Source organism: Ailuropoda melanoleuca, chromosome 15 (genome assembly GCF_002007445.2).
Source record: "Ailuropoda melanoleuca isolate Jingjing chromosome 15, ASM200744v2, whole genome shotgun sequence".
Taxonomy (NCBI): Eukaryota; Metazoa; Chordata; class Mammalia; order Carnivora; family Ursidae; genus Ailuropoda; species Ailuropoda melanoleuca.
Window position 1 is genome coordinate 53447208 of NC_048232.1, and position 27512 is coordinate 53474719.

At 34.8% G+C, this 27512-nt stretch overlaps 1 protein-coding gene across 5 annotated transcripts in view; it reads left to right on the plus strand.

Annotated features, from left to right (window-relative positions):
• The window catches only part of PTPRQ (protein tyrosine phosphatase receptor type Q), a 203362-nt gene that overhangs the window by 81420 nt on the left and 94430 nt on the right, over positions 1-27512 (plus strand). For all 5 annotated transcript variants that reach the window (XM_034644219.1, XM_034644220.1, XM_034644221.1 and 2 more), the window contains exon 25: positions 2012-2281. In XM_034644219.1, coding sequence (XP_034500110.1) covers positions 2012-2281 — 270 coding nt within the window. The remainder of the gene's footprint in view (positions 1-2011; positions 2282-27512) is intronic.

Consider the following 27512-nt stretch of genomic DNA (forward strand, 5'->3'; position numbering starts at 1 on the left):
AAAAGAATTTGTAAAGATAAATTTAGGTCAGGAGAGAAAACTTCAAACAAATCAAAGATTACTTGAGTAGGCTTTAAATAACTATGTTTTGCATTAATGACAAGTTGTTTCACTACTTTTTTATAATCCACAAATTGACGATATGTGAATTTTCCTTCTAGCATCCTCTTTTTACTGTAATAAGAAAAGCTATGCTACTATTAGGGGGCTTTACATGTTGGACATTTCCATGGGAGGTAGCCAGTCTCTGTAATCTGCAGTCACTTTGGTGGGCTGGGGTACTGCTCTTCAACCAGGTCCACAAGATATAGTGGGCCTCTCAGAAATTGGGTTATTTCTAAGTAAATTCATGGAAGTTCTAGAAAAAAATAGGACTGAATTAAAAACTGGAACGGATTTAAATCTTCCCTGCAATGACTTTTTAAAAGATACTGAGGGATCAGTTCTTCACAATTCTTCTAAAGAAGGCTACCAATTGTAAAAACAAAATCCCTAAATTGGTTGCATGTTTCCTGGTACTGTTGCAGGAATTCTCTGCCTTTCGTGCTTGCGGTTCTTGGTCACCCCACTTTGAAGAGTCAAGAGGTAGACCAGACAAAGAGTGGTAGGCAGCAAAGCAAAGTTTATTGAGCAATAGTAGAAAGCTCCGAGAGGGAGAGGACCTGAGAGGGTTGTCCTCGGAGTTTCTAAGTTTAGGGGTTTTATTATGAGCTCTTTTGCAGAACTATCTTATGCAGTCAGGGCGTGCTGAGTCGTGCCAATCAGGGCTTTGGTCACGTATCTGCCTTCCAATTAGGCTAATGTCCATGTGCTGATGGTCTATTTTGGCTGACATCTGGGGGATAACAATGGCCCCTTGCCCGTGGATATTGATAAATGCTTTTGTGGTTAGTTGTCATATTTTAGGACATTTTGCAGAAGTCATTTCTGCAAAGGCTGCAAAGCAGAATGCTAGCATGGTCCTGTCTAAGCTGCAAAACCGGATGTTAGTGCTGTTTTCTTTTAGCTGTCATGACTCCCTATTTTCTTGGTGGGGACCCCGGCCCTGACTACCTGATTGTCCAACTATCTCCTAACACTGTTAGGCCCAGATGTGTCTCATCATGGAGGTACCTACATCTATGTTTTCCATAAAAAGTTTCCATGAAAAGAGTGTTACTAAGACTACTCCTTTCTGGTTGAGATAAAGAGAGCAGGCTTCAACCACTGCCTGAGTTTGAGACTATACAGTTAGTTGCTTCTCAGGATTTGAGGATGATTGCTGCTTGGCCGTAGGAAAATATTCAGTGATTGGCTCAGTATTGTAAGGATTAACATAATAGCATAGAAAATGAGCCAACTGCCATTTGATTCAGTCTACGTTAGGAACTTATTGAGCACATATTGTGCCAGGAATTGCCAGCAATCCCTGTACCAATGGATGAAATACTCCAAACTTTGCTGTGAACGAGAAGAGAAGGCAAGGGGGTCAGCTCTCAGAGATGAAGATCCTTTGCTCTTCTTTGCTCCTGCTTTTATTGGTCCTTAGGATAATCACAAATCCTTATCATTGTTTCTCAAGTGCGTGATAAGGGGTCTTACTGAAACTGGAGGATCTGTCTATGGGCTAATCTTCCTGTTCTGCGAGTTCTGCTAAACATAGCCTAAGGGACAATGCCTACATCTCTTAGATCACAGAGCAGCTATTTGGGCTAAGAAAGCTTGGGAGAAGGCAACTCCCTGCTGCATTCCAACCTCAGAGTGGTGGTAGTGCAGGCCTCCAAATTCCCAAGGCCTACGCCCATCTCCAAAGCCTTCCCTGCCCCCAGTGGCCTCCCTGTTACATTTTAGCAAGCCAGGTATTATGGCTGATTTCATGCTCTACATTAACCCCAACAACATTGCAAGGTTGATATGTTAAATTTTTATTTGCACTCAACTCCTAAACATGATTTTATGTAGCAATCATGTAATAAAATCATTTACTACATGTGTATAAATTTTAACTTTGGGCATTTGTTTATCTTTTAAGTTCCGGATGCTGTACAGAACATACAGTGTATAGCAACGAGCTGGCAGTCAGCTTTAGTGAAGTGGGATCCTCCCAAAAAGGCAAATGGAATAATTACGCATTATATGATAACAGTTGAAAGGAATTCTACAAGAGTCTCTCCCCAAGATCATATGTATACTTTCGTGAAACTTCTTGCCAATACCTCATATGTCTTTAAAATAAGAGCTTCAAACTCAGCTGGTGAAGGTGAAGAAAAAACATGCAACATCAGCACACTACCTGAAGCAGGTAACTACTGTGAAACATGTAACCTGAAACAGGTAATTTACCTGAAAGAGGTACCTAACACCGGAAATGTGGCCTGTGTCATACATTTGTCAATAGCAGTTGTAATCTTGTTTTTCCTTCACTTTTATTTAATTCTAGTTAACAGACAATAATATTATTTTCAGATGTAGAATTTAGTGATTCATCATTTACATACAACACCCAGCGCTCATCACAAGTGCCCTCCTTAATGCCCATCACCTATTTAGCCCATCCCCCCACCACCTCCCTTCCTGCAACCCTCAATTTGTTCTCTATAATTAAGAGTCTGTTCTCTGGTTTGCCTCTCTTTTTTTTTTTTTTCCTTCTCTGTTCATCTGTTTTGTTTCTTAAGTTCCACATAGGAGTGAATCCATATGGTATTTGTCTTTATAGCACATTTATCTGGAGATATGAAAGAAGTATTTAAAAATGTAATACATACATTTTTATGATATGTGTTACCTGAGTACCAGCTGTGTAGTATATTGACCCCTCTCCACAACATTGGGCAATTAAAAGGACAAAAGAGCAAATCTGCTCTACTGTCTTTCCACAAAAATTTATTTCTTATTTTACAAACTATAAACTTATCAAATTATGCTTTCTCATAATTTAAAATATGGATTGAACATGTAAACATGTTGATATTTATCTCTTTTTTACTTAATTGATTTTATGGAATTCTAGATGCTTCCCTGAATTCCATAGCTGGCAGTGTTAAACTCTCTTTCATCTATTTGTTTTCCTATACACCAGCCTTTATCTTGTATATTATTTGGGTTTTTTTGTTTGGTTTTTTGTTTTTGGGTTTTGTTTTGTTTTGTTTTGTTGCTACCTTGTATATTATTTGAATAAAAACATCCAGTTCACTAAGCACTCGTCCTCGAAGAAGGAAACTCTTGCCCTCCCTAACACTGGTCTGACCTATGTCATAATCTCCTACAGTCTTCTGCCTCCTCCAGTATTGCACCTGCACATAAAAATGTAAGTCTGATTCCTTCCTGATGATACTACTTCCCTGGAAGCCCTCTCAATGGCATAATTGTTCACTTCTGGCACAGCCACATCTGTTAATTCCTTCCTCCTTTTGAAATCAGCATCACCCAATTTTACTCCGCCTCTCTATCCTTGAGGCGGTAAACCACAGAACTTTGAGACATGGTATACCTTCTCCCTGGTTTCAGCATCCTAATCAGCACCTTTTCCTTCTCATTCTTCCAGTGCAGCACTTCCTCAGACTTCAGTGTTCTGCATGTTCAGCTGGAATGGATGCTTTTTAGCAACACCTGCCTCTTACTCCTTATATCTCAAACCNCCTCTCAATGGCATAATTGTTCACTTCTGGCACAGCCACATCTGTTAATTCCTTCCTCCTTTTGAAATCAGCATCACCCAATTTTACTCCGCCTCTCTATCCTTGAGGCGGTAAACCACAGAACTTTGAGACATGGTATACCTTCTCCCTGGTTTCAGCATCCTAATCAGCACCTTTTCCTTCTCATTCTTCCAGTGCAGCACTTCCTCAGACTTCAGTGTTCTGCATGTTCAGCTGGAATGGATGCTTTTTAGCAACACCTGCCTCTTACTCCTTATATCTCAAACCACAGTGTTGTGACTCATCTTCCAGGAGTTTCCCAACTCTGAGAGGATTCCACTGTTTGTTTTCACCAGATGCTGGCTGATGAATAGTGCTATTAAAAAACAGAACTAGCTTACCTATTTCAGGTATAAATTCACCTTTTCTAACTCTCCTAGCTGCTCCATAACCTTCTGTACATCCTTTGTTTACACTTTTCCACAACAGAATTCTATTCTCATTTTGAACATAATCTACCCACGCTATCATCTGTATTTGATGTTATTATTCATTTTACTACATCAGTAATACTGACTTGACCTCCTTCAAAATTTGCCCATATCTTTATTTATGCTCTCAAGATAGCCTCTCAAGGGTGCCATTGACTTCCTCTTTTCAGGAATCTAACTGCTTATTTTTGTTTCAATATCATATCTCCTCTAGAATATTACTCCATCAATTCAATCTGCTTTCTCCTGCATTTTATCCTCTCTTTCTCTCTCTCTCTCTCTCACACACACACACACAAATACAAACACATAAATTATTAGAAAATTTCAGCTAAGGAACTGGTTGACATATGAACCCTAAACATCTTCACATGGAATTTATGCTACATGAATTCTTCTCTTCCCTACTTTTCTTTTTTTTTTTTTTAAAGATTTTATTTATTTATTTGACAGAGAGAGAGACAGCCAGTGAGAGAGGGAACACAAGTGGAGGGAGTGGGAGAGGAAGAAGCAGGCNCAAATACACACACATAAATTATTAGAAAATTTCAGCTAAGGAACTGGTTGACATATGAACCCTAAACATCTTCACATGGAATTTATGCTACATGAATTCTTCTCTTCCCTACTTTTTTCTTTTTTTTTTTTAAAGATTTTATTTATTTATTTGACAGAGAGAGAGACAGCCAGTGAGAGAGGGAACACAAGTGGAGGGAGTGGGAGAGGAAGAAGCAGGCTCACAGCAGAGGAGCCTGATGTGGGGCTCGATCCCACAACGCCAGGATCATGCCCTGAGCCGAAGGCAGACGCTTAACCGCTGTGCCACTCAGGCGCCCCTCTTCCCTACTCTTTCTATGCCTGTACTTCATAATCGTTTGTACACCAAGCCTCATATTTATATGTAATTCTTACTCCCATCTCTCCTACATAAAATCAGATTTTGTCAATTCAGTCTCTGCCATCGTTCTGCAATCTGCTCCTTTTCCAACTTGACTGCCCTATTTTGCATCAGATTCTTGTTGCTTCTTGTAATAATACCCTAAAGTAGCCTTACTACACACATGCATCCAGCCTGCCCATCAGTCTTTTCTTCTTACCCACTTATTTGATTGAATTGTCTCTAAAACATAATTAGACCATTTATGTGTTGGCAGTTGAAGTTTATTATCTGAGGGTAAAAGTTAGACATATAGATTTGGGTGTTTGAAGTATAGAGACAAGAATGAAAGGCACAAGGTGTAGGAGATGGCCCAGGAGACTCCAAATGTTTTACTTATTCTTGTTGTCTAGAAAATACATCCCAGAATTTATCACCAATTAGAATCTGACTTCTGTCTAGCTTTTCATTCTTATGTCTCTCCACTGCGTTTCCTCATCCAGCTGATGCCTCTAGCCAAACTTCATTTTTTCAGTACATTAGACTTCATGTATTCAATTCAAAGAATATTTATTAAGCTCTTGTTACTTGCTATGGGCTAGTAATTGATTACACTCTCTTTTTAAACATACCCAACACTTTCTCGTGATCAAATTGCTTTGCTTCCTGTAGCTCTATTGTCCTTTTCCTTTTCTATGTCACACAAAATTGTATTCATTCTTAAAAGCCCAATTTAAGTGTGTGTGTGTGTGTGTGTGTGTGTGTGTGTACGTGGGTGTGTGTTTTAAATTCTTCAGTGACATGCCAAGCTTTAAAGTCACAGACTTCGCTCCAGACTTGCTGAATCACAGCCTCAAGCACTGTGATGCCCAAGGTCTTTACTTTTAATCTTCTCTCTAGGTGATCTGATGCTCTGTAAATTTGGGGAAGTACTGGAGTAGACTATCCATGAACTTTGATGGTTGGTAATATGTAGCAGTGGGAACAGGCAGTGTCAGAGAGGTCCAGAAAGGAGTGATAGGTATTTCCTTAGTAGGTGGGCAGCAGACCATTGCTATGTAGAATCTGGCAGAAGGAAATATGTTCAAATCCAGGCAGATGGTCTAGCATCAGGTACAATGGTCTTAATCATTGGACAGGAATTGAGTCTCAGAGAACTGGAAAAAAGACAGAATAGTAATTCTGAGATAAATGAGAGGTTCAAGACTGAAAATGAGGCAGAATACTCATTATTGAGTCCATTGGTACTCAAGGTGACTGCTTCATCACCGGAACAAAGCAGAAGTTCACTTAGTAGAACTGAGACACATAATCAATATAGTAATATGCATTTGATATAGAGACACCTGAATGTAAGGTACAGGCCTCTGTAAAAAATTAAAAATTAAAAAAAATAAGTATTTGAATTTGATCTTAACTCAGGGTTAAAAGACTACATGAGTGAAAGTTGAAGGGAATCTAAATCAATGAATTAGGCAGATATTAGATATATGGTACTGTGTGCTATGTACTTGCTTACTACTGAACATAAATGGTTTTCAAAGTTTAGACTTCTAACTCCCTGCATCAGAATGTATACCCCTGAGGCCCTTCTCCAGACCTATGGAATCAGAATTTGGAAAGTAAGACTTACAACAAATCTGCGTTTAAACAAGTTATGTGGGTAGGACAATGCTGAAATTAGAGATGCACTCTATTCTATTGTAAACTTTTTGCTTGTGGGGTCTATGTCTAATTTGTCTTTGTTTTACTCACAGTTCCTAGCAGATACCCTGTGAATTACAGGAAATCACGTGTTTGTAGAAGAAAGAAATGAATTGTTTTCTTATGAAATTTATAATTTTCCATAAGGGTTTTTATTCCACTGCAAAATATTATTTCCACATTTCCACCAGGCAAAATTATAGATATTTTCTACCATGCAAATGTAAAAGTATTTTTACTTAAGGAGAGTCATTCACACATGAAACATAAGTATTAATTGGCACTTCAAAAATAGTTAAATTTTTTTTTTCATCTTTAAAATTAAATTTCAGGTCTAGGATATGATTATATTTCTGATTACAATATTCATTAGGTAAATACTTTGCTTTTATCTGTATTCACACGAATTGTTTGTTGATTAGACATTAGTAAGAACTGGAGATTCATTATTCAGAATGGAAACCGTTTTATAGCTGTTGCAAACTTCTAATTTATAGTGGTCTGAGATTAGTCATGGTGTATAGTCAGCTCTGAGTCACTGACTCTGGACTTATTTTTGACATAAAGTAAAATCAAATTTGGCTCACTCTCTCACTGCCTGATGTCTGACCTTAACATTCCTTCCAGGGATTATTGGGTATTTTTCTCAGTGTAAACTCAGTCATATCTGGGCACAGTTAAACATGCATCATGACGACTGAATTTATGAGAAGATTAGTGTTTGGTGTCTAAGCTGGTTCCATTGTCACAGTCAAACATGTTGGAATAGGACAAATATAGATGAAGGCCCCAAACCTTGGTACTTATAACAGTATTTTATGTCAAAATATATATGTACCAATAAAAATATTATAGCAAGTTAATGTGCACAGGTCTGAATTTTTAGAATCTCGTATTAGCTCCAAATGCATGTACTTATCCATATTATTTTCAAATCTTAGTAAATGTGGCGATCTCATATTGAGTTTTTAAAACTTTTTTTCTTTTCTGGAAGATAATTTTACAGTTTGGATTTATTCAAAGCTCTTCCAAGTTCACTAATTTAGAATCAAGAGAGAAAAATTAGCTATATCTCTTGGACATCCAAAACTTAATTGAGGGAAAGTAAAATACACATTTGTGGTTTTTAGGAGTGTTATTTTCAGCAGTGATTTCTTCATTCATTTTTGTCCAACAGATGATGTCAGGCACCTGTAGGGACCCACTGGAAGTCCACTGAGCTAGCAAATATAGTAATGGTACAATATGATTGAATTGGAATGTGTTCAGTTTCTCTGTTTTTCTTTTTTCTTCTACTCTTGGTTATTTGAAAAAACCATATATGGAAAACTATTAATATACATATATTTGTATATTTTACTATATGTAATATATGTAACATATTACATATATTAATAGAAATATATATTACATTTATACATATTATATATTCAATAAAATATCTATATTAATATATTTTTTACATATACATTACATATATATATCTGTAAACTCTCAATCCTCTTCTTCAAAGTTCCCCTAAGAATTATTTAAGAAATGTATCTGTCATGCATTTTATTTGAATCCTTATTTTGAGGACCTCTCTGAGCAGTGCAGAGATTACTGGGCAAACTGTGATTATAACTAAATTTGATTTCCATTTACCAGCTTTTTGAAAAAATAAAATATTTATATCACTTATAAGAATGCATACCATTCTCAAATACCATTTAATAGATGGAATGTGGGTGGTAAAATTGTTTCACAGGGTTGCAAATTAATGCACTAATTCAAAAGTTCACTTTTTCCTTTGTCTGCATCCCACTGACATTGTTCTCCTTATCCATCACCTCAGTTGAGATGAGAAGTCAAGCATGTAGGAAAATTGCATGATCCTGTTTGTTCTTAAGCAAGTGAATTGACACATTCTACTTACCAGTCAGTAATTGCTGAAAGCATAAAAGCCATTATAGTTGCCTGTCACAGATCAGAAAGAAATAGCTATTAGCATTGCTACTCTAATTGAAATTCAAGTGTTTTACAAAATATCCCTCATACAGACTTAAGTATTAAATATAATACTTCTCTTAAGAGTGAACATCAGGTGAGAAGTATCTTTTACACTTGTAGTGTGGAAATTTGAAAAAATATATACTTATTTAGTGCTTACCCTATGCAGGCTCTGTGTTTGGAGTTCAAGATTCAATCCCAAATAGCATCAGTGATCTCTGCTGTGTGCATCCAAGTAACTTCACCATTATTGTAAAGACATATCCAGTACGTGTATAGCAATTAAATATAAAACTATATTAATATGTCAGTCAATTGTATGAATTGAAGATTAAAGCAAATAGGAAATCGATTTTATTGAAGGCTATATTGAAGATTAGAAATTGATTTTATTGAGAGCTCTATTGAAGAAATGGAGTACGAATTCGATGTAGAAGCTTAGATTCAGTAACCTAGTGGGAAATGATGATATGGTCTTGAACCCTGAATTTCATAGGCAGTTACACTAGTGCTTATTTAGATTGTCTGTTACAGATCAATAAAATAGCCAAGTTCCTCAGTGTGCTATGAGAAAATGTCATAGTACATGTCAAAGAACATTCTTCCTTTTATTTGAGCTATACGAATGTAGAGAGAACTGAAGATTGTGAGTATAGTAAGGCACTCACGGAAAGCCACCCTGTGGCACCATGAGTATTCACGAAAATAGATTAATAAAGAGAAGGAAGTAAATATGAATTCCAAGATACACCAAGAGAAAACACACAGTGGGATAAAGGAATGAGGTCAGGCTGAAGGGTACCTCGGTGGCTCAGTCTATCTTTGACTCAGGTCATGATCTCAGGGTCCTGGGATTGAGCCCTGAGTGGGGCTCCCTGCTCAGTGGGAGCCTGCTTCTCCCTCTCCTCCCAGCTTGTGCACTCTCTCCCTATCTCTGTTGCTATCTCTGTCTCTCTCTCGAATAATTAAATAAAATATTTTAAAAAGGGGGGAGGTCATGCTGAGATGGAAGCCTGAGTAGAGTGGGGTGCGTTGAGTTGGAAAAGAATGTAGGAAGGAAGGTTGAATAACTTAAGTGAGCCTTACTTTGCTCTTAGTTTTGCATATTTGTAGCAGAACTTTGAATATAATATCATGGAAAAATGAGAACTCTGCTAAATTTAAAATAGGAAGCAACATAAGTAACTCTAAAAATAGTGATTGTTTTTTGACCATTGTCCTAAAAGACTGCAGTAATTTTTAGAAGAAGAATTTGTTCATTACATAGTTTCTGAGCCTCATCAAGTCACGAAGAATAAAATCCACAGTCATTTCAATGACCCATAGGGTCTTTTTTTAACCCACCATTCTCTTCCCCTAGTTATGTATTGTCTCCTCCTTTATCCTTTGAAAATTTATCCTCAAATGCCACTTCTTTAAAGAGGATCCGATTTATTTATAATCGAACCTTCTCCCAGCTAGAATTTTCTGTCCTCTTTATCTGCTTTACTGTTCTGTGTTGTACATAACATTGTCCCTGGATCTGTCCTCTTTACAATGCATATTCCATGAGTATAGGGGTTTTTCTTTGTGTAGTTCACAGCTATTTCCAACATCCAAAAATGTGTCTGGAATACAGTGATACTCAATAAATAATTGTGAAAGATCGAATGAACAACCAATCAATCAATACACAGTCCTAGAAAAGTGATAAGCACACAGTAAACACTCAGTATGCATACTTTTGGGAGCCTTTAGTAGAAACTTATGGTTATAAAATTATTTTTAGACAGTTATATGGTAAAATATCTAAGAAAGGTGTGTCTTCTGGAATATATATATTTTTAATTAAACTTCTTATTTTGACATAGGTGTAGATTCACATGCAGTTATAAGAAGTAATTCAGAGAAATTCTGTGTTCCCTATAGGCAGCTTCCCCAATGACAACATCTTTTATAACTATAGTATTTTATACAACCACCATATTTATATGAATGCAATCAAAATAGAGAACATTTCCATAAGAATAATCCCTCGTGTTGCCTTTTTACTGCCATACCTAAGTCTTGTCCACCCTTCTTGCTCCTTCCCTCATCTTAACCCTCTGCCAACTGCTAGTTTGTTCTCCATCTTCTATAATTTTGTCATTTGTGATTGATATGTTCATGTGATTTTCTTCGTTAGCTTGTTAAAATGGTGGGTTATACTGACTGATTTTCTAAAATTGAACAAGCCTTTGATCTTTGGAATCAACCTCACTTGATCAGGGTGGATTTATTTTTATATATTATTGATCTCTATTTGCCAATATTTTATTAAGGCTTTTTGCATCTATATATTTATGAGGTATATTGGTCTGTAGTTTTGTGGGGTTTCTCCCCACTGTCTTTGTCTAATTTCAGTATTAAGGTAACACTAGTTTCATAATATGAATCTCTTTTAATTTCTGGAAGAGAATTGGTACTAATTCTTCTTTAAACATTTGGTTGAGTTCTCCAGTGAGTCTCTGGGCCTTGAGAGCTCTTTTTGGGGAGATTTAAAATTACGTTTAAGCACTCTCAGGATGCAAAATTGGAGCTGAAATGTGATATCAAACCAGTTGCAGAAAGTGGTAGTTCTAAATAATCTGTTTGTCAAAAAGGAAGTCTCAAGAGAAATAAAGAAATATTGTAAACTAAAATATATTGAATTAAAATAAAATGAAAATACAATATGTCAAAATGTGTGGGATAGAGTTAAAGCAGTGCAGAGAGGAAGTGTATAGTTTTGAATGCGTTCACTGGAAAAGAGAAAACATGTCAAATCAATAATCTAAGGTCACCTTCCCCTGCATTACAGCCTAGAAAAAGAAGCCCAAAATATGCTGAAAGAAAGAAGAGAATAATAAAAATAAAAGCAGAAATCAGTGAAATAAAAAACCATAAAACAACAGGAAAATTCAGTGAAACAAAGAGCTGGTTCTTTGAAAGTTAAAATAAAAACCTCTAGCAAGCCTGGCAAAGAAAAAAAGGACATACAAATTACCAGTATTTAGGAATGAAGCTACTATAGACACTACCAACATCAAAAGGATAATAAGGAAATAATACCAACAGCTTTACACACAAAAATTTTACACCTTAGGTGAAACAAACTCATTGTTCAAAAACCACAACTTCCATAGCTCACCTAATACATGAACAGCCCTATAATTATTAAGGCCATTGAATGTGTAATGATTTCCTGTGACCCACTCTTGTAGGGAAAGGGAGGGCACCTCTCTATTACTGGCAAGTGGGGGTAGGAATCCAGGTTCCCCCTCACCCTCCGCTGAGGGAAGGATGCTGAGTGGGCACAGGAAAGAGGGCTGCCCACTAGGTCTCCACTGAGGAGGCCTCTTGGCCCTAGGTGGGAGGCTATGAGTTCCTCATTACTACTCTCCACATGGTTGTCCACTGACACAGTGGAGAGGTTTTGTTCCTTCTGGAAACAGCAGAAGTTCTAGCTTCTTATTTTGCCCTCTCCAGCCTCACCCTATCAAAGATGCTTGGGGTACCTCAGTACCTAGAGCAGAAGACTAGGTTCCCCATTTGACCTTTACTCTCATGGGAGAGTGTGAGGCCATAATTTTCTTCTGTGGTTTTTGGGTAGAGCTGTTATTGTCTAAAAAGTTTTGTCTTGCTGGGCTACACTGGTTTTCGGCTAGAGAGAGCAAGCTTTTATAGCAGAGCTTTCTTGGCCTGAGCTAGTTGACATTTCCAGATTTCTGGCATCGGGGATATATGAGGCAAGAGGAAAACCAGAGAACTCACCAGTCTGCTGTCTTGGGTCCTGATTTCCCTAATTGTTCTGCCTTCTCTCCACCTTTCAGTGTCTCCTTATGTTTACTCTGTATTTAATGTCCACGGTTTTAGATGAAGATAGTGGAAGGAGTAGGGAGAATACATCTGTTCCATCTTCTCCAAAGCAGAAGCTATATGGGGATATATTTAATGGTTCTAACTAAGCATCTTTGCTGCAAGCATTTTCACCATGATCAGATCATTTCCACTCTGTAAGGTAATTTTGCTGAAAAAGATAAAAATAACAGTTGACAGTTTGGTTTGATGGTTGGTTTCATCAACTGGTTGACAGTTTGGTTTTATTTCTCTATTGTTACAGTACTCCCATTTTTGTATAACCTAAATCTTAGCCAGCTTCCATAATCGTCTGTAGAGTGGCACAGAGTTTTGAACCTATATTTCCCGTAGAACTTTGGAACATCTATCAGTGGGCATGTGACAAAATGACAAGAACAAATAACGGTGTGGAAGGTTTTCACAATGTAAGACAAAGCTCACTTACAAATATGCATCCCAGTATTTGAAAACTGATATATATTTTAATGAAGGAAGAAATTTTAGCAAAGAAAGGGAAAAAATGAGACACTGTACATGAAAATAAATCAACAAGCAAAAGCATGTATGATACTATGAATGAAAAACTTTGATGACAAATGCTTAGGTAGAATCCGAAAAATAAAACCCATTATTTGTACAGTCTTGCCACGAATCTACACTATATATTTTGAATGTATTCAAATATTTAGTATTTTGCAACAAGGTTTTTCAAATTTTGTCATTCATTTTTAATGTTTCATTATGTCCTTTTTAATGAATATCCCTCTTTTATTTTTCATGATTTTACCTTTTATAGCAGAATTGCCTTACAGCCAATTAGTTATGCAGCAAAGATGCTTCCAGCAAAAATTCTGAACATGATGTTTAACATCATGCATGGTACACTTTTTATCCATCTACTCAAGATGATGTTATTTAATACATATGAAGTAGTATGCTAGGGACTATGGGAAGACTATGATGAAGCAAATTTATTTCTTGTGCTTTTAAAATTTAGAATTATATAACTTTGTATCTTCATTGGACCTCAGAGATAAACTCATTCAGTCATTTCATATGGCAGACATGGGAAATGCAGTACACACGTTGTCTACTAAGTGAGCTATAACTAATTATTAGCAGAACTACTGATCCAGAACTCTTTCTACTAGAAAGAGTTATCCTTACCTTAAAAATTCAACAAATCATTTGCATTTATTACTGATCCAGAACTCTTTACTAGAAAGAGTTATCCTTACCTTAAAAATTCAACAAATCATTTGCATTTATTACTGATCCAGAACTCTTTCTACTAGAAAGAGTTATCCTTACCTTAAAAATTCAACAAATCATTTGCATTTATTACTGATCCAGAACTCTTTCTACTAGAAAGAGTTATCCTTACCTTAAAAATTCAACAAATCATTTGCATTTATTACTGATCCAGAACTCTTTCTACTAGAAAGAGTTATCCTTACCTTAAAAATTCAACAAATCATTTGCATTTATTACTGATCCAGAACTCTTTCTACTAGAAAGAGTTATCCTTACCTTAAAAATTCAACAAATCATTTGCATTTATTACTGATCCAGAACTCTTTCTACTAGAAAGAGTTATCCTTACCTTAAAAATTCAACAAATCATTTGCATTTATTACTGATCCAGAACTCTTTCTACTAGAAAGAGTTATCCTTACCTTAAAAATTCAACAAATCATTTGCATTTATTACTGATCCAGAACTCTTTCTACTAGAAAGAGTTATCCTTACCTTAAAAATTCAACAAATCATTTGCATTTATTGGAATTAGAATAGTTTTCTTCTGTTATTTCACAATATCTCAATAGAATTGTTATGGGGTAGGGAGATCAAGGTCCATTACATGAATTTCCTCATTAATTTGTGTAGATATATTTATTATATAACTATATACAGACTTTTGTCCAAATATGGATTTAAAATTCAGGAAAACTCAATTTTTACCACCAGATATGTGCTTACCGATAGTACCAAAAATACTATAGTACTAAAAATACTATGTAAAATACTGAAGCCATTCTGGGAAATTTCTGGAGTTCCTAGACACATGTTGCATTTTTTATCCTGGATCAGTTCCAAAGGTGCAATGTTTGCTTTTGTGAAATTGTCTTAGGTATCAAATTCTAAATTATATATTTAAAGGTCCTTTTAAATGTAATTCCATTTGTAAAAATGAATTTGAGTTACTCTGCATAATTCTCCTTGACCCCATTGATGCTCTAATACCTTTCATTAAATAGACTCCGGGAATTACTCCTTTCTTCATCCCAGCTCCAGCTAAAGACAGCTGTTCTTCAAGCAGCATTTTTATTAACTTATTTAAGAACTGGGGCATATCTTATTACCCTATTTTCCATTCCTGTCCTATGCAGCTGTAGCTGGCACTTTTCAAAACAGCCTCTACATATCAACCTCCTCCCCCCATTTCACTCCATTTTTTTTTTCTCTTTTACTTTCCTTTTTAAGTAAATTAAGGTTGTGTGTGTGCATGCAAGAGCCGCCTTCTGTCTTTATCTGTAGTAACCCCATTACTTGAAAGCTTCAGGAATGTGCCTGTTGTTTCTGTGAGATTATAAGCTTCAGGGAAAACCATTTATGAATGGTGTAAAAACTCTGAAAGGTAAAATAAATGACCTTTAATGATAGCAAAATTTCATTAATAATACTACACTTAGACTCAATTTAAAAATAATGCAATATGAATATAAAGAAACGGCTTTGAACAAATAGAAGGTTGTGTAAATTATTGTTAACCTCAACTTAGTGAATTTCAAATATTACAAGTTTCATGGTGTATTAGAAAATAACTTTTGGTCAGGAAGCTATTTTATAAAAATAAGGCATGCATAAATAGCAGCCACTATATGATTAAACACTTTTAAAATTCAATTAAGAAATAATGCTTCTTAGTATATTAATGCTATCACTGTAATTTAAATTTTCACCACCTAGTATTCATTACAACCTCAAATAAATCACCCATTATTTCTGTGTCTGGATAGTTTATTATGAAAAATTATTACTTTAAAAGCAATTTGCACTGTTAGAAAGATAATAGCTATTATTCCTTATGGATTACAATAATGAAATCTATACCAATTAAAAGATACATTAAAAATCAGTAGTCTAATTTTCTGGCTTGTTACTAATTAAATTAGCCTACTTTAGAAAGGAGTTTTTAAAAACCAAGATCCTGTTTGTAATTTTTTAAGCACAACTACATTAATATTTCTGATGTAGGAGAAGTCTAACATTTTTAAAGTTTAGACTTAAAATTTAAAACTAACTTTGTATTTAGGATGTTATTATAGAGAAATGGTTAACTGTATAAGACATGTTCCCTGAAAGCTGAATAGAATGCTCTTCTTACAAGTACTATTAGGAACTTTGCCTGAAGACTGAACTATTGCCAGAAGATAGCTGAAAGTATTTGTTGACTACTTGGACTAATCTGTAAGGCTTCTTCTCTAGTATGAATATATGAAAAATACAATAAAATTCATTGTTTTATTTTACTAACACCTAGATTTATAAAACATTAGCTAGAAAGTATTAATGCCTAGTATTTTAAGTTCTGTATAAATGTAATAGATAACTTATTTTGAATATTACTGCTACACTTTTATGGGAAAGCTTTTTTCTTGTTTCATGTTTTTATGTTTTCTTTTTCATGTTTTTTACTTATGGGAAATTATTTTATATGAAATCAAATGCACAGAACCTAAGCGTACAATTCAGTGGTTTTCCACAAATGCATACCCCATGTAACACCACTCAACAACATATAGAACATTTCCATCTCCCAGAGAAAATTCTCTTGGACACCCACTCTCCAAGGTAGCCACTATCCTGATTTCAATCAGCAAAACTTACTTTCACTTGTTCTTGAGCTGTATGTATTCTTTAATTTCTGGTCCATTTCTTCCAACACAATTGTGAAACTCATGTTCTTGAGGGTTTCAGTAATTTATTCTTTTTACTGTTAAATAGTTTTCCATCATATGAATATTCCATTTTTTGTGTGTCTGTTTTTGCTGGACATGTAGGTTGTTCTAAACTAAGTATTATGAATAAAACTGCTATAGATATTTTTGTTTAAATCTTTTCTTGTGGAATTGTTGGGTCATAGTCTAGATAGGTATTTGTGTTCAAGAAACTGGAAGTTTTTGGGGATGTACTGTATGGTGATTAACACAATATAATAAAATAAAATAAAATAAAAAAAAAAGAAACTGGAAGTTTTCTAAAATGCTTGTTCTAACAACAATATATGAGAATTCTAATTACTTGTCGGTATCAGCAGAATTTGATGTTAACAGTCTTTATAATTTCAGAGATTGTAGTTGATGTAAAGAATTTGTATCTTATTGTAACTTTTATTTTCATATCCATGATGATTAATGATGTTAAATCCTCTTTCTATGAGTTTGACATTTTTTTAGATTCCACGCTTATCTTTATCTTTCCTTATTTGGCTTTGTTCACTTACCATAATGATTTTAAACCTTTCTTCTTTTGAAATATAATCATTTATAGTGATGTCTCCTTTTTTTTATTATGTTATGTTAGTCACCATACAGTACATCATTAGTTTTTGATGTAGTGTTTAGTGATTCATTATTTGTGTATAACACGCAGTGCTCATTACAACACACGCCCTCCTTAATACCCATCACCTGGTTACCAGCCCTTTATCTGTCATTTGCAAATATTTGCAATGTCATTTGCAAATATCTTCTCCCATTCCGTGGGTTGCCTCTTAATTTTGTTGACTGTTTCCTTTGCTGTGCAGAAGCTTTTTATCTTAATGAAGTCCCAGAAGTTCACTTCTGCTTTTGTTTCCCTTGACTTTGGAGACGTGCCATGAAAGAAGGTGTGGCCAATGTTGAAGAGGTTACTGCCTATGTTCTCCTCTAGGATTTTGATGGATTTATGTCTCACATTGAGGTCTTTCATCCATTTTGAGTTTATCTTTGTGTATGCTGTGTATGGTCGAGTTTCATTCTTCTGTATATAGCTGTCCAATTTTCCCAGCACCATTTAGTGAAGAGACTATCTTTTTTCCATTGGATATTTTTTCCTGGTTTGTTAATGATTAGTTGACCATAGAGAGTGGAGGGTCCGTTTCTGGAGACTCTATTCTGTTCCACTGATCTTTGTGTCTATTTTTGTGTCAATACCATGCTGTCTTGGTGATCACAGCTTTGTAATATAGCATGAAATCAGGCAAAGTGATGCCCCCAGCTTTGTCTCCTCCCGATCATTTAATATCAAAAATGTTAGTTTTTTACTTTCAGATAAAAATACTTTGTAATTTCCTTTGCAACTTCTTCTTTGAGCCATGGTTACATAAAAATATGTTTAATTTCTGATTATTTAGGACTTTTCTAGATAATCTCATGTCATCGATTTTTAATTTATTGCCATTATTATCAGAGAATATATCTTTAAGACTTAATCTTTAAAAAATTGTTGAGAAATTTTCTATGGCTCAGCATATGATTTATCTTGTTGAATATTCTCCCATGCACCCTTGAAAATAATGTATATTATTCAGTTGTTGGCCATAATGTTCTCTAGATTAGTTCATGGTGTTTGCAATTGTTTTGTAAATCTATATCCTTACCACTTTTTAGCCTAATTATTCCTTTAATTATTGAGAAGGAAATGTTAAAATATACCACAATGATTGTGGATTTGTCTGTTTCTTCTTTCAGTTCTGTCAGTGTTTGGTTCATGTGCTTCAAAGTTTGTTTTTTTTTTAAACACATACATATTCATGATTACTATAACTCCCTAACTGACCCTTAAGTCATTATAAACACTCTCTTTTATCTTTGGGAATACTCCTTACCTTGAAGTTCTTTTGTTTGATATTAATAGAGGCACATGCTCTTTGGTTATTGTTTGCATCATATATCTTTTTCTATCCTTTGAATTATTTGTATCATATTTAAACTGTGTGTCTGGTGACAGCAAAGTCTGCTTCTTGGGGAAAGCATGTAATTGGGCCTTTCATTTTTATTTTACTGATAATCTCTGCTTTTTATTTTTATTTTTTATTTTTATTTTTTTAATATTTAAGAATTTTTTTAATTTAAATCAAATTAGCTAAGGTATAGTACATCATTGGTTTTTGATATAATGTTCAATGATTCATCAGTTCAGTATAACACCAATCTCTCCTTTTAAATGGAGCATTTAATCTATTTATATTTAAAGTCATTATTAATTTTGTTGAGTTTAGTTCTACTGTTTGCTATTTGTTTTCTCTTTGTCTTATCTCTTTTTTAGTTCCTCTTTTCTTTCTTGCCTTCCTTTGGGTTAATTGAATAGTTTTAGCGTTCTTTTTTTTTTTTTTTTAAGATTTTATTTATTCATTTGACAGAGAGAGAGCACAAGCAGGGGGAGCCTAGGCAGAGGGAGAGGGAGAAGCAGCCTTCCCACTGAGCAGGGTAACTATGTGGGGCTTGATCCCAGAACCCTGGGATCATGACCTGAGTCGAAGGCAGACTCTTAACGAACTGAGCCACCCAGGCACCCTAGTTTTAGCTTTCTATTTTAATTCAACTGTTTTATTTTTTGCTGTACTTCTTTGTCCTATTTTTTAGTGGTTGCTCAAGGGGATTATAGTATGATTATTTAATTTGTCATAGCTACTTAATATCATACAACTTCACATAAAATATATGGAGTTGCAGGGGTGCCTGCATGGGTCAGTAGGTTAAGCATCCAACTCTTGATTATGGCTCAAGTCATGATCTCAGGGTTGTGATATCAAGCCCCATGTTGGGCTCTGCACTGGGCATGGAACCTGCTTAAGATTCTCTCTCTCCCTCCTCCCTCCCCGCCACTCTCTAAAATGTGTGTGTGTGTGTGTGTGTGTGTGTGTGTGTGTGTGTGTGTATGGAGTTGCAAAAGTACATTTCCATGCATTTTGCCATATTTTGTGCTATTCTTGTCATGCATTTGATATCCATATATTTTAAATAATTTGCATATATATGCATTGTAAACCCCACAATTTATTGTACTGTTTTTACTTACAGAGCCTGTAGAAATTTAAATAAAGAGAAAGACCACATATCTTTTCTATGTAATTACTGGTTTTGGTTTATTACAGTGTCATTTCATCTAGTTGTCACACATCTAGTGTCATTTCCCTTTAACTTTCTTAAGACTTTCTTCTAGTGCAGGTATGCTCACAATAAAGTCTCTCAGATTTTATTTACTTAAAAATAGGTTTATTTTGCTTCCATTTTAAAATAATATTTTCACTGGAAAGAAAATTCTGGGAAGGTAGTTTCTTTCCACCCTCCCCCCCCCTAGTATTTTTCCCTTTAAAGATGTCATTCTTTTGTTTGTGATACATGTTATTTTTTCTGGCACTTCTCAAGACAGTTTTTCTTTATCTTTTCTTTATGACAGTTTCTCAGTGATATGGCTAGTCTACTTTTTATTGCATTTGGTTTGCTAAGTGTTCATTTAGCTTTTGTATTGGTAAATTAATATTTTTCTGAAATTTGATAAATTTTTGGCCATTAATTTTTCAAATATTTTTCTTCCCTCTTCTATCCTATTCTGAGACTCCAATTATAACATCTTGATATCATTCTTTAAATAACAGCCTTTATTAAATTTTTTCACTTCTTTTTGTCTATGTTCTTCCGATGGAGTTCTGTTGATGTTTTACCAAGTTTATTGATATCTTCTGCCATTTTTATGCTGGTGTTAAATAAATCCAGTGAATTTTTCATTTCAGATGTATTTTTAAGTTCTAGAATTTTTATTTAGTTCTGTGATTCCTTATCTCCATTCCTCTGCTGAAATTCCCTATTTGGTTTCTAATTATGATTGTGTTTCCTGTTAAGTCAAATAAAATATTTATATAGTTTGAAATTCATTTTCTTCTAATTCCTCCACCAGAGTTATTCTGTCATCTCTTTCTACTGAGCACTTTTTCTTCCTGACTATGAGTCACATTTTCCTGTCACTACTAATTTTCCCGCCTCTCCAGTAATTTTTAAACTTATATTGAACATTGTTGGTGATGTTTTGCAGAAACCCTGGATTTTGCTATCCTGTTCTGAAGAGTGTTAGTTTTTATTCTAACACACTATTACATTAGTGAGTAGTAATTTTGTGAATGTGTTGTTTTGATTTCTCCATTACTTACAGTGGAAAGTCCTTAATCTTGGAATATAGAGTAAAATTAAATGTATGGCCCCTTTAGGATTTTAATATGAAGCCTGTGCTATTTAACAGTCCCTTAATTTGGTGGAATTGAAATTCCAAATTCTGTCTCCTCTGCACTGGGAAGCAACTCAAATTTCTACTCAGTTTTGCATCTGTTTCTTTCCATTGTGTTCCTCAGTGGATCCCTCATATATGCACAATTAAGAGATTAGCCAAGGATTTCAGAGGAGTTTAGACCCAGAACTTAGGTCTAACCCCTCTCTGGCTCCCTCCTTTTCCAACTACTTTGGCAGTCTCACATGCCATTCCCTAACACCTCAAGCCAAAAGTTCTTTGTATGTTTCTTTGTTTCCTCCAGGGTGCATAGTTATTATCTGTAGGAGAATTAGTCTGATACAAACTATTGCTGTGCCATCAGAACAGATCCTCAATCTTACTGTGTTTGGGTACTGGGATATTTTGATATGAATTTTCAGCTGCTTCTGCAAAATTATTTTTTGCATGATTTTGACAATTCTAGTCATACTGAATAGTTTTATGTAAAATAGCCTTACTGAATATTTTATGATAAGCACACAGAGGGGAGGTTTACATTGCAATAATATACATGACTCTAAAATAAACAGTATATATTTTTGTTCTTAAAAATATTTTGGCAATCAGGGATTTTTCTATTGGCTACTTTATTTCACAGAGTCCCCAGTCTCACTCCATTCTTTCATCCTTTCTTCTCTGTTGGCTGTTTCTCTTTTCATATCTCCACTGATTCTCTCTCCCTGAATGTGCATGTGTTTGTGTGTGTGTGTGTGTGTGTGTGTGTGTGTCACAGAATCCCAGAAAACTCCAAGTTCTTCTTTTTCTTTTATAGAGATTTCCCCAAACTTTAGAACCTGGACTCCTTTTGTATATTTTAATCTATCAAAGTTTTCTGTACAGCCACAATCCTTAGAAAACCAGAATGGTTTCAAGTAACATTTTATTACAATCAGCATTGGTGACACTTTTTCATCAATCAACATTGGTTACAGCATTGGTGACACTTTCTTCTTGAAATCTATACATGCATCCATCCATTTGTTTATTCACTTATTCACTTATTTGTTAAACAAATCTTTCTCAAATATCAATATATGCCAGACATTATTGACTGAGTATTTTTTATGATTTCTTTTTCCCATTCTACTTTACTGCCCATTAATTACTAATTTGACAGAGACTCAGTTTTTTATCATCTGCTGTTGTGATACTATATATATAAATACTCCCCTTAAATGTTTATTCACTCTTATGACTTCCAAGCTTATATATGCTTATTTATCCCAAATTAGCTTCTCTTGACCTCTTAGGCTAACCCAATATTCTCCTCCCAAGATATTTCTATTCATGTTAACAAGATATAAAACTAACATGTTATTTACTCATATCCATCCTCAAGCAAATCCCCACAAACCAGGATATCTTTCCCATTTCTTCATTAGTATCAATGATTCAATTTCATTTCCAAGTGTTATAGGATTGTTCTTAATAGACAACTAACTCTGCTATGTAATTACTACCCTAAGAACTGCTTCAGATGAACAATTTCAAATCAAAGTTGTCATTTTTGATGGACATTCTCATGAGATGACTTGGTATATAAAGCTGTCAAACTAGTGACTTTATAAAACAAATCAACTCATTTTCCCTCCAAACAGAATGTATATAACCCATTTTCTTTGTAGTGTTGTTCAAAAACAAAACAAAAGTTTTAGTGAGGTATTTTTATAAATAAATTATGCATTCAGTAATAATTGAATTAAGAACTAATATTATTATAGCTCTGGTCCATAGAGTTTTGGGTCCCTCAATTGTCCATTTATACATGCATTAGGACAGACACTTAAAAAAAATTTAGGAAAGGTACTTTCTCAGTTCTCTTTCATTCAAGTGGAATATTTGAGATGAATTTATTTGGCACACTAATAAGAGTATGTCAGCTCATGTTCCCAGTTTCATAGTATCACCTAAAATCATGTTTATGTAGCATATTTTGATCAATTCTAGCCCAGCTACTCCAAAATCTATTTCTGGAGAGAAGAATGGCTGAACTGAATAATTAGAACCTCTGAAGAAATAGTTTTACAAAAACATGTTTGATAGTTACTCGGCTCACTCACATTGAGAGACATTGTAAGAAAGAGCCAAGTTAAAGATACTTAGCATTCACTATGTAAGGATGTTGTTGGAGATATTGTTCATTAAATTACATGGCAACCTGTTTATTTTTTTTCTTTGAGAGGAGAGAGAAATATATCTTTCATCTCAGTACCAGAGATTATTGTATTTTCTTGTTCATTTAATTTGTCTTTATTTATAATCACAAAGATTTATAATCTTGAGTTTTTCTTTTGTGTTATTCTCTATAACATAGAGCCAACTCATAGCCTACCTCTAGGAAGTGTACAGTGTACATTTTATATATTGACCCAATTCCTGGGTTCTTCCATGTTTTATTCCTATCTCCTGTCTGCCCAATAAATAAGCACATTCTGCTGATATTCTTTGCCTTTTAAAAAATCTCTATTCCTGGGGTGCCTGGGTGGCATAGTCATTAAGCCTTTGCCTTAGGCTCAGGGCGTAATCCCGGCATTCTGGGATGGAGCCCCCATCAGGCTTCTCCACCAGGAGCCTGCTTCTTCCTCTCCCACTCCCCCTGCCTGTGTTCCCTCTCTTGCTGGCTCTCTATCTCTGTCAAATAAATAAATAAATAAATAAATAAATAAATAAATAAAATCTTTAAAAAAATAAAAAAATAAATCTCTATTCCTATTCTTTGTTATTCTAATCTGCATTGTACTGCATATATATAATATCTAACCAGTTTCTATCAAATTATACTTTTCCTAATAACTAGCTAAATGGAGGCTCAGGCTTTTCTTTAAGCTTATACTTTACCAGTTAATCTCTGTTGATTGTTCTCTATTACCTAATAGATTTTAGGTATTAAAATCTCAAACTTTCAGTGCCTTTCAATAACACAACACTTGATGGCCCCTCTTTTTTTATTACTTCCTTAAACTTTCTTTTCTCCAGTATACTTTCCAGACTTTGACAATTTGTAGTTACTTGTATCTCTCCCACACTTTATGTACTTAAACATCTTTTCTTCCACATATCTACTGATTCTTAATTGTTCCTCCCAATTATAGCCCCCAGATATTCTCCTTCCTTGAAACTTTCCTTTGGGCATCACCTATTTGTGGTGGTTTCTATTAGTTGAATTACTTTTCATATATGTATGAAAAGCAGCTTATTCCATAAGACTATAATAATTTGCCCACACTGTTCCATGTGAATGATCATTAAATGTTATTGATGAAATTCAAGTTAGTGCAAAATTTATATCTGCTATGCTGAAATTTTTTTCACTCAACTTTGTAGGAATTTCTATTTTTATATTGATTCATACTATGTTAGTGTTGGTACACTGTAATTTTATTTGTATAAATATGCTTACATCATATATTAGTACATAGTGTTTCTAAAAGAATTATACATTATTTAAAGCTAGTAGAGAAAAAAATATTCTTGATAAACTAGGAAAGATTGTGTTGGTACTTTTTTAAGTTATATAAATATAAATTATAAATATAATTGTTCAGGCATCTGTTTTATTTAAAAGAAAGTACATCTGTGGTTGAAGATAAAAATATATAGTCATAACTAATTAAAGAAACTTGGTCTTCCATGTTAGTATACTTAATCAGGTCAGTGAGAAGTCAATACAAACCACTGTAAGAATATTATCATGGGACGTAGGCAACTTCTAATAATTGATATTCAGAAATTTTTAGAGAATAATTACACTTTATATATATTTTCATCTTCTAAGTGGAACCTACTAAATAGTCACTAAAAACTGACATGCATTTAAACCTACAATAAATTTCACTCATATAGTTCTACAGGCTTTCTTTTCAACCATGATGAAAGTATTTCACAGATAAGAATAATTTATGAATAAAAATGTAATTTACAGAATGCCTTGCCAGTGAATGTTGATCGCTTCATCACAGTTCAGTCATGTTTAGAAAATCTAAGCAAGCTGTGTGATTACTCCAGGAAGCATGGAATGATGTGTTCAAATTAGTACCATCTGTGGATAGAAAAAAATTGAGGTTTTTAGTCATTCTTAAAGAATGGAAATCTGATTCTCCATGCTAAAATGAGTGTAATCCTTTTTGTATCTGTAATTCAATAGGGCAGTTGCTTTGAAATAGTCTAGTTCAACACACAGTTCATCAAAAGAGAAGATACTGCATTTAAATGTTGGTCTTTTATGAGTGCCACTGAGGTAGCCTTGCTTTAAAAAATTGTCTATGAGTTATATATTTGGCCTCAGATTAGATTTATTTCTGGTTTATCTTTCTAAATACATTTGATTGGAAAATGTGGACAAAATTTTGTACCACTTGAAAACCAGAGTACTGTTTCAATGAACCATAATTTATTCATATAGTCAACACTAATGAGTGCCCATATGTGCCAGACACTGTGTATCTGTGCAGGCTCCATCACTGTGCCTGTCCCATGGAAGGCAACTCAATTGTTGTTACCCTTCCTTTAGTTAGGTTACACATAATTCTTCCTGTTTCTTTGTCAAGTTAAAGTACTCTCCTTTTAGACCTTTATTTCTCTGCAATACTTATTTGGAAAACACAAGATTCTGTGGACCAGTACTAATCTGCTGAAAATTTTTATGCATAACAAATTTCACCATTAAAGTCTTCATTCCTAAAATCTGAACATTGGAGGGGGGGGAAGATGGTCATAGAACAACCATGGGCATTTAGTCATCCCTTGTGCTGAACTGGGAAAAAGATAGTCTCTTCTGCCTCTCCAGTTCTTTGGATAACTAATGCATCCCATTTTCTTCCCACTTCTAGTCGCTTAGTAAACCCTAGGTAAAGGAAATTGAAACATGGAAGGGGTCTTTGGTGGTGGACTCAAAAAAGAGGGAAATGTCTGTATCATAGTCCCTGACTTCCGTAGGGAAAGAGCAGAGTCTCTGGTTTTAATGCAGATGAAAAGTCTATATTAAAATTCTCAAATATCCCCACTACACTTAAGATAAAACTAAAAATCTTGAATCCAGTCCAGAAGGCTCAACATTATCTGATTCTGACCTGCATCTCCAGCTTTCTACCTTCCTATACATCTCCTTGTGGACCCAGCTATGTTCCTTGAGTGTTTCTAATGTGCCACACTTCTTCCCCTCAGAATCTTAACACATCCTGATGTCTTTCTCTTGGGAAGCTAATCTTATCTGTAGTTCTCTGATTAAATTGAAGCCTTTCCTGACCATCTATCTAAATGAAATCTCTGGGGCGCCTGGGTGCCTCAGTATGTTAAGCATCTGCCTTCGGCTCAGGTCACGATCCCGTAGTCCTGGGATGGAGCCCTATGTCAGGCTCCCTGCTCAGTGGGGAGTCTGCTTCTCCCACTCCCTCCGCCCCTCCCTCCCACTCGTGTGCACACTCTCACTCTCTCTCTCTTGCTCTCTCTCACAAATAAATAAAAGTTTTAAAAATAAACAAATGAAATCTCCTGTTATGCCCTCTTACTTATTTGTTCATTGTTCAAAAAATATTTATTAAATGTCTATTTTGTTGCAAGCATTACTCCAGACCTTCAGAGACACGATCTAAGATGTAGATTGCTATTTGTATGTGTATATGACATATGAATAGGCATACACATTTTGGAGTAATTGCGCAATCTTTTTTTATTGATATGAATGTAGAATCAGAACCTTTCTAGATCTTTGAAATACAAATTGGAATGAATGGAGTTGGAAATAGGATTAGGCCTATTTGAGGTGGGTTTTCAGAGTAGAATTAGGATTTAGAGGAGGGTGGCTATCAGTTCAAAACAATGAAGTACAAACTAATAGAGTTATCTGAAAATAAATTTTAAAATGAATCCCCTCAAGATTTTGAGTTTCCCTTTGCTCTGTATATTTAAACAGAGGCCAGAAAAGTAGAAATTGGACATTTTATAGAGGAAACTTGGTTTAGTCTTCTACCGTTATGTCACAAATTATCACAAACTTAGTGGTTTAAAATTACACCCATTGTTTATCACACAGTTCGCTGGTGAGAAGTCTGGGTATGTTGTGCATGGATTCCTTACCCAGAGGCTCACAAGCCAACTCAAGGTGTCAGTAAGCTGTATACTCATGTGGAGCCCACAAGTTTGTGGCAGAATTTGGTTTCTTACATTTATAGGTCTGAGATCCCCTTTTCCTAGCTGGCTCATAGTCAAGGGTTCCTCTTAGTTCCTAGAGATGTCCTAGGTTCTTTATCGTATGGCCCCTTCTTCTTCCAAGCCAATAATGGATATATTTTTATATATTAAATCTGTCTCTTGCTTAGAATATGTTCCTTCCTCTTTTGTAGTGAACCAAAGAAACCTCTCTGCTTTTAAAGAACTCATGTTATAAAATCGGGTCCACTGGATGATCTCTCCCTAGTTTATTTATTTTTCATTTTTAAGTCTTTATTTAAATTTCAGTTAGTTAACATACAGTATAATATTAGTTTCAGGTGTACAATACTGATTCAACACTTCCATACAACACCTGGTGCTCATCACAAGTACGCTCCTTAATTGATCTGGTTTCTTAATTACAGATGAAAAATTTTTTTTTGTATCAGCACTATATCAGAGCTTGGTTGAAAAACTGGTTGAAGGTGAGTGTACAGGGGCCAGGAATCTTGGAGT